This window comes from Homalodisca vitripennis, unplaced genomic scaffold (assembly GCF_021130785.1).
Source record: "Homalodisca vitripennis isolate AUS2020 unplaced genomic scaffold, UT_GWSS_2.1 ScUCBcl_9657;HRSCAF=18220, whole genome shotgun sequence".
Classification (NCBI taxonomy): domain Eukaryota; kingdom Metazoa; phylum Arthropoda; class Insecta; order Hemiptera; family Cicadellidae; genus Homalodisca; species Homalodisca vitripennis.
The window spans coordinates 3,369-12,628 of NW_025785772.1; the positions used below are offsets into that span (position 1 = coordinate 3,369).

General features: G+C 31.4%; 1 protein-coding gene across 1 annotated transcript; it reads left to right on the forward strand.

Annotated features, from left to right (window-relative positions):
* Positions 1-1,247: 1,247 nt before the first annotated feature.
* Positions 1,248-8,939, forward strand: LOC124374699 (FGFR1 oncogene partner 2 homolog). Its single transcript, XM_046832868.1, has 2 exons — positions 1,248-1,360; positions 8,510-8,939. The coding sequence occupies exons 1-2, from the start codon at positions 1,248-1,250 to the stop codon at positions 8,664-8,666; spliced, it is 270 nt and encodes an 89-aa protein (XP_046688824.1). The 3' UTR covers positions 8,667-8,939.
* Positions 8,940-9,260: the final 321 nt, after the last annotated feature.

A 9,260-nucleotide genomic window follows, 5' to 3' on the forward strand; every position in this document is an offset into this window, starting at 1 on the left:
TTTTATATAAAAATTCAGTTGTGAACCCAATGGATAAATGGTGAATAAAAAGTCCGAATCTTGAGATTTAGACATTACCAATAAACTTTTATTATGTGACGAGGTGAAAATTTATGGTATTATTAAACTGATTAAGAATGTATCTTTGTGTAATAATTTGATTTTCACTTGTGCTAGTGCGTTTATCTTCTCATTCCCCATATTGTACAAAAAAATAAATACGGTCATAGCATGCTTGAAACTTTTGAAAAAAAGATATAATTATATTTTCAGATGTCACTTTACAATGTACAGCAAGATCTTTACAAGACGCCGCAAGAAAAACGTATCTAGTGTAAATTAAAAATAGAAACACGCGATTCAGCAGCAAGACATAATTTTTGTCTCAAACACAATCCGTCTATAAAACAGAATTGTATGCAATGGAAGCAGGTAAGCTTAGCTATCATTTAATGTATCTAAATGTCTTATTTTCAATTCCTTTTTCAAGCAATTATCTTAAATCTTGAAACCTTATAATAGAATTTGAGAATTAGTTGTGATATTTTTACAAAAAAAGACATTTAAAGGGTGTTTTTATCTTTATACTAGTCCTCATATTTAAGGCTATCCATATAAATAAATTTTTACTTGTTTTCTTTTGTATGCATGCACATTCATTGTATGTAGCTAGTAATGCACCTTTGTATCTTTTTACTTGTTGAATTCAGTTGCACAAATTCGATTCTCTATTTGCTAAAATACCTTATGGTGTACATTATCACAATTGTTTTGAACCTAAGTGCTATTAACAAACATTTGTAACACATTGACTGTTCCAGGTGCCTGTTTAAATGGTTTCTAACCATCTGTTGTGTTGAATGAAAAACATATGCAATTTCATGTTTGTTGTCTTTGAGAATTATGTATATTTTGCTATAAAAAATTGGTTTTGGACTAGTTTTGCCTTTCATTTGTATTGTCTCTCTTACATCTAGATAAAATTCCAGGTGTGGAACATCACTGCATATGTCTAGACAAAGGAATTGCTTGATCTATAGGGCTAGTTAACTGTGAAGGATGGTGGTTGAAGTAATTTAGATTAATTTGTTTCTAAAAGTGTATCTAATTATTTATGAAATTGGACTATCTGTCTCAAATACTTATATTTATTCACTGTTTATCGTCAGAATATTGTTTGTAAGTTAAAAATTGTATTTTCAACGAAAATACATAAAAACAAAACTTATTCCTATTTCAGTATAAAGATGAGGTTGGTAGTGAGTTTGAATGATGCTGCTCGACAGAGACCCCACTCAGTGCTTATTGCTGGTATTCAGCAGGAGAATCGGCATCTGCGTGAGCTGCAGCAGGAGAATAGGTTTGTGTTAAGGGAAAATTGTATTTACAATTCATGTTTACTGTTAATTTATTACAGTTATTTCTACTCTATAAGGTTGTTTTCCGTGTAGTTGTATACTTCCCAGAATTTGTATGGCCACTATCTTAAAAACCTTTAGATTAAATGTTTTTGATTCTTAAAACCTTTTTTAGTATGAAAAAACCACACAAAACAACAAACATGGTTGAAAATGTCTTTCAGAGTTCTAAAAGACCTTTCCTTTTGCTCTACAATAATTAATATATAACTATTCCTTTTCTATATTTTAGACGATGGTTATAATGTTAACTCTACTATTTTCAAACGTAGATGCAAAATGTCAAGTTTTATAAAAATATTAGGTAATTTTAAATAAAATTTATTCTTGCACATTTTTCATAATATTAGGTTTCAAGACATCAGCCCATTCTAAATGTGAATTTGAAGTTAGTTGCTATGTAGTCAATACAACTAAACCTGATAGAGATAGTTATTACGTTCAATGGCTTGGATAAGTTTGTTAGCCAGTGCTAAAAATCTTTTTCTCAGTATTTATTCACCATAGAACCAAAACGAAAGATGAAATTAAGCAATTTTTATTCTTGTAAATTATTTTAATATGGAGAGATTTATAAACAAATTAAATCATTCTAAAAACCACCTTTAATTTTTTATATCTCCTAAGGTAGTCGTGGAAATTTTGGAGAGGGAAATGGTTGTGTCTCAGTAATTTGGCATTATAGAGTAACACAACTAAGGACATTTTACAACAGTGTTTGTTCTTACATGTTTTAGGCAGATAAATTATATAAATCTGTTTATAACAATTACCCTTGTATTTCTAATGCAAGTTTGTAAACATGATTATTGCCATAATTTATAATTGACTCATACTAAAGTTTTCATTGAGATAGTTCTTACACATTAGTTTTGGATAAGTTTGTTACCCAGTTCAAGATGGTGGCAGTTAGTGTTTGTATAACATTTTTTATCTTGGCTATTTTTTTAGAAATACTAGTGAATACAAGTCCTTTAATTTATAAATGACTCCAGGAAAACGATTTTACAGGTACTTTACATATCTTCATTAGGCAATTTTCATTCAATAATCAGTTCTAAGATAGCATCTACGGCAACATTCTTCTAAATCCAAAGATAAAACATTTTATGAATAAGTAATTTAATTAAAGTTTTATTATTCCTGTTTTGTATTTTTCTTTCTATAAGGTTTTATGGTAGCGATTGTTAACATTTAAAACAAAAAAGTTAAATCATAGTTAAATCATGAGTTCGGTATATTTATTTCAAAAATTAAACAGTGTTTTTTGAAATTTTCATGTATTTACTCTCAAGATTGGAGTTTGCTTAAAATATTTAAAAGAAAATAGTCATATCTCAGTTATGTGGAATAGTAGAGTAAAACTGAAAACAGTTTTAGAATAATTAGTTTATTACAATTACAACAATGTTTAACATATTTCAAGGACTTTGAAATAACATTTATGCATATTTATTTATACATTTATATTAGCTTTTTTATTGGATATAAAAGGTTTTAATAACATGTTTCACCCAGAATTTTTGAAAATAAGGTAATTATAATAATGTAGCATCAAAATAAGTGAATTTTAAAATTATTTAAAGTAGAATAAGGAAGGTTAGGTTTCATGTTTTAAAAATGTAGTGATTTTTAGCAGTGAATTTCTTCTTAAGTTAATCTTATATGAAGAGAAAGTTGAAATATGAAATTTAGTGATATACATTTTTAATAAACACTGTAAGTAAAAAACACGTAAAATTTTGGTTTAAAAAACTTACTCATGTTATTTTGAAAACTGTAGACTATTATAACTGAAACTTCATAAATTAAACCTCAATCAGTCATACTTACATAACACATTTTGCAACAAGTTTTAGTTTTCCAAAGAACTGTTATCAATTTTCTGTTGATGTAGCAATCAGTGAATGGTAACAGTTTACACTTAAAGTGTTACACTGATAAGAACATTTTGGAAGTTGGGAAATCATGAATGGCCAGGTTAGCTGTTTTCCAGTGACTGCAGGTAGTATTGCCCTTGTAGATTTTACATTGATTGCCCATCTCATTATCGGAACTGGTTAGTTCAGTTGGCAAAGGGGCTTGTGAAAAATAGTCCTGGGAGTTCAGTGGTAACAAACCTGATTGAAGGCATATGTATGTTTGTCAACCTTATTATTCCATTTATTATTGTTTACTCGTTTATAATGAAACTTTCATTAATCGGTTGTTATTGTAATAAAATATAATATTTTTTTAAAATTTGTGTTGTCTTCTCCAGCAAATTAATATTGAAGTTTGAAAATGAGACAAATAAAAAACATTGGATCTGAAAATAATAATCGCGGGAGTTCAAACCCGGCTTGTATGAAAGAAGAAGTAAATATAAAAATTAATGGAGAAAAGAACAAAACTCAGGTTTTAAAACAAATGCATGGAGCAAATATCAACATTAACTGTAATAAATTCTGCAGATACCAATTCATTAACTAGCAAAAAAATATGAAAAACTAACTGGTTTCACATGATTTGTTAAAAAGATACATAAAAGGACTTAAAGTTAAAAAATTATTTACTAAATTATGAGATAAACACAGTTAAAGCAAACTTGAAAAATGCTAAAAAATAAGTTGGATGTAATCAGTAAAACTTGGACTACTCACTAGTATACTCACTGTATAATAGTATATTTTGATGTTTTGAATTTGAAAAATAATTCACGTTAAAGAAACTGTATTTAATGAGGGCCCTGATAAGTCATGCTGTTAAAACCTAGTGGATTTTAGTGTCTATATGCAACTTCTTAAATTTACATGACAAATAATCAATACGGATTCCCATAAATAATTCTACATTCCTTGAAAGCGAAGGAGGATCTCACTGGAGTGTCTTATTTTAATCACTCAAATACTTTTTGTTACTATGACTCAATAACTTATCACAATTTTAAGCTCAGCAAAAAATGGTAGCAAACAAAATTTCAGAGTATTTTGGGCACAAAACAGAACCAAACCTAAATCTAATAAATAGTCCAGTGTAAGAAAACTTATATGACTAGGGTTATTTATGCTATTGGAGCTGTTGAATTTATTGTACAGAAAAATTAACACAAAAGATTTCCCACAAAATTTTAACATTACCAGCACTCAGTTGTTCAAACTGCATAAAAAAGCGTGCTTACATAGCCTTATACCACTATTAAATGGCTTTCAGTATATCTACAGAAGAGACGGAATCGCTAATGAATTGTGAATGTAGAGATCAGGGGTGTGAGCAGTAGTGTAAGATCAGAAGCAGGGCAACAAGAAAACCAGAGAAAGCTCCAAAAATGAAAAATATTAGTTCTTAAAGAAACCCAAACCTTGGGAGATTGTTCACAGAATAAAACATAAGAAAAAAAAGGAATACACCAAATAGAATTTCTTTGTAAAATACTAAACAAATATCCCTAAGTTCAAAGAAAGAAGAGCATCACATTGACATGCCCGTACAAACTTGTTCAATAACTCCAGATAATAGAAATGAAGTTTTTGTTTTCTCTGACAGTCATCGGAAAAATATATATGTACCTCTGATTCAACCTTCAAAGAATTCAGTAAACAAATTATTAATGTACTTAAAAATTCTAAGGAAATGTCAAACTTCCAATGACCAAGGCTGATACTGAAGTTTATGATTGGAGGGTGCAAATGATTGTCAGAACGCCACCCTAAAAAACACTTGTTCAGACTGCAGCTGACAGAAACTCTTATGGAATTCATAAAAAAACGACAGCTATACCAACTGGGTTGTTTTGACTGTTCTACACAGATTCAAATTTGAACTGGTCCCACATCATCAATAGGCAAGCAAGAAATGTTGTAATTCTAGAATAAAAAGGATTCTCAAAGCTGATAATGTTCAAGTGGTTGACTTAAAAACATATAATCAGGATTAATACTATACATTACATGGCCTTCATTTAAAAAAAAGGAAAGGAGGAAATAAGTAAAACAATTGCCGTGTGTATAATTATTAAATTAAATGCTGCAAACGAGAGTAAAAGAGACTAAATTACAACACCCCAGGAATAGAATGATCTGTAAATATTCAGTCATTTATGGACTTTCCCAATCTTCCATGTACTGCAAAGGAAAGCGACACCACTCTCAATGAAGTAAACATTCTCAAGGATAGGACCGGTGAAATATAACAACTTCATCAGTCATGGAACACACTCACCTTACGATACTTTCTCGACTCCAGGCTCACCATGGCGAGGATGGGGCCTTGCCAGAAGCAACAGGATCCGACATCAGCGACCCAGCAGAGTGAAGTGTTGAACCGTGTGTGTTGTCCTGAAAGTGTTGGTGTAAATGAAGCCTCATCCATCTGTGTATTGGTGATATTGGTAATATACCTATCTGTAGACATACGTAGCCCTACGCCTAATGTTTAGCTATAGTTGTAACACTAGTAGCTTAGTAAAATCCATCCTTCTTATTTCTAAACATTCAAGGTTTTAAGAATAAAATTCAAATTTTAGAGAGCTTTATATTAAATAATAGCGTTTCTGCCATAACCCTAACAGAAACAATGGACTCAAAAATGATGAAACAAATCTAGTCTCTTTCAGATGGTTACTTTTGTAGCAGTGCTTTCTGCAGAACTTATCATATCAGGGAAGGTTTCCCTGATTCCTCACTCAAACTAACATGCAGGTTAGAATTTGCGACTTAAGTAATTTTTGTTCAGAAATTGGATTTGGAAGCTGCAACGGTCTTTATAGATAACCCGGAGCGTAATTTTTTGTATCAGTGTATCATTCACCTTCTGGGAAACCCAATTATATATCTTGAAAATGTTCATAGATTACTAAAATTTTCTTTTTCATTGGTCTAATCACATTTTTATTATTGAAGGAGATTTCAATAAAAATTTTGACCTGACCTTGAACAACAACCTCTCAAAACAATTTCAAAATATTCTGCATCAACACAATTTCCGATTTTCTTAATTACCTTCCCACCTGTGGAAACAATTGTCTGGATAATGTGTTTGGATAAACTGCCCCAAAAATATAGAGATAAGTTGTAATATTTTCAATTTTCCCTATTCTGATCATAACGGTTTGCTGATAAAACTTACTTTTAAATTTGGAAAGAGGCAATGCTAAAGACCAACATACTGCTCTTACCTCTTAATCAAAATTGAGTTTTACCAAAACAAACTATTAAATAGCTTAATAGAACATGCTGTTTTAAGTTATTGGAACATTTCATATTCCACAAAGTACAGTGTAGTGAACAATTACAGTACAAATAATAGACAGCATAACTCTAGGAGTTTATTTTGTCTATGTGATGAAACTGCAAACATTAATATGTATGTGGTTTGCTTTTTAAGCTACATAAACAATGTAACTGAACTTTGCTTCGAAGGAAGTTACAAATGGGACAACATTTTTAGCTCCGTAAATTTAACTGCAGAAGAAAGCACATTTAAAACAATCTTTAAAATATTGGGAAACAAATGTTTCCTACCTTTCAAAATAAGTGATAGTAAAGCCAAATCACAGTAAAGAACATAAAAAACAAATGGTAACAGTAGTAATCTACAAAATATGACAGAAAGATTAATATTCCTCGATAAATTTGTTAAAAATAATTGCAGAAGGCCTCAAATGAGACCAAACTAGCACTTTGTGAACTAAAAGATCAGTATAAACAATCAATCAAGAAAGCTGAAACTGAATATAACACAAATCTCATCGAAAACAGTACAAATAAAACTGCTTGGAAATGTAATCAAAACTAACAAAAACTGTTCAATTGAGTCCAAAGCAAACCAAAAATGTCTTCAGATAACCTTTAAACACTTTTTTTATTGAATCAGTTGATGAAAACATTAAGAAAAAAATTAATACAAAATTTTCACACCTCAACAGATTTTTTAAACATGACATCCATCACTCCTGTACCCATTTAACTGGCATTTTATCACACCCAGTGATCTGATTTGAGCTACATAGAAAATTGGAACAGCTCAGACAGTAATGATGTATACCTTATGTCTAATAATTTGTTTAAGAAAAATTATATTTAACTTAGCTGAGCCCCTAATCTTACTGCTTTAACATCTGTCTTGTTTTTAAATAACAGCTTTAACAAAGTTAGAGATATTAAAAAAAAAAGAGAATACCCTTGTCCTCTGGTTTTCAGCTTTATAAACTCTCTACAGGTGAAGTGGCCTTGCCAGGATACTAACTACTCTCTACCCTCTACTCTGTAAGTCTTGGGACAAACCTAGGAACAAAAAAGCCTTGAAATCGGATGGCACACCAAGTCACTCCTCATTTGCCTATCAAAAACTTTTCAGATATTTCTGCTTTTCTTAATCATGGCTGCTGTTGTAGATCTGTGAGCCTAATACCGCTGTTTTATGACCTGTGTTCCCGTCACCTTCAGCTGAGGGAAGATTTGGAAACTATTCCCTCTCACGGCATCAACATTCAGGTGCTAGAGAACTAGAAGAGCCAGACTGTACTGGTGCAGTCATAGCAGTCTCAAACTGACTAAAAGAATTGACTAAGTGTGGAGCTGGTCCCGATCAGCAGATGACAGTGAAATCATTGCTGATTTCAACTCAACCACAACAACTTTCAAATCAGCATTTTCCTCCCTGAGATGAGATACATCATTTTTCAAGACAGGACACCTCCGCTGTATCGCTCTCAACCTGTTAGAGGATCTAAATAAAAAGAAGACTGTTAGATTAACCTCAGCTAGTCAAAGAAGTGATAATACATTTGGCCACAAGCGTCCCAGGAAAGGCAACGCAAAGTTGCCTCTGGCCAGGCATGAGTCAGCCCTCCTGGACTATTTTTATTCATGCTGACGAATAGGGAAACTTGGGATCATTAACAATCCTGATCAACAAAAAAGTAAGCTCTGCTCACCTGAGATGGAAATGGCCTATCATTTCAATGCGGAGAGAAATAAATTAAACTTTCTGTCTGACCAGTAGAAATCAGATGAGCAGCTGGAGCCAAAAGCCCAGAAGTGATACAATTTAATACACTTGAGTTTTTAATAAACTTATTTGTTTTAACATTTAACACATTTTGTTTGTAGAGAGCTTAGAGCTGCCTTAGAGGAACATCAAAATGCCTTGGAGTTGATCATGTCCAAATACAGACAGCAGATGACACAGCTGGTCAACACCTCCAAGCAGAGCTTTCACACCCTCTACAACCAACAGTACACCCAGGTCTGTACACGTTGCCAGTAGACAGTGTGGGCATTAAAAAACCAATAGTGATGTTAAAGAGAAGGTATGCTGAGTTCAGTTACTTTGTTTATGTAGCTTAAAAAGCTTTTTGCAATCACATACATATTAATGTTTGCAGTTTCATCACATAGCGAAATAAACTCCTAGAGTTATGACTAATTTTTACTGTCTGTTATTTGTACTGTAATTGTTCACTAGACTGTACTTTGTGGAATATGAAATGTTCAATAACTTAAAACAGCAGTTTACATCTCATTAAAATTTTCATTTCAATTGATTTGTAACTTAATGTACTATTACTTCCCACTATTAGATATATTTTTACCATAGCCTGATAAAGGAAATTAAAAATTACATCCAACTAATTTGTTACTGTAACTTATTTTGTGTAATAACTTAATCTTTTGACTGGTGGATTTATTCACTGTAGTAGTAGTGCTCTAAAAAAGGTGGGTTAAAAGTTGTTTTTTATCAATGCAATGCAGTACCATATGCAAAACTGACCATTTTTTAGATTTAATTTTTTACAGTTTCAAATATAACAAATATTCTAAAAATATATAGTATAAAGAGAATTACTGTGTACAGTTAAAG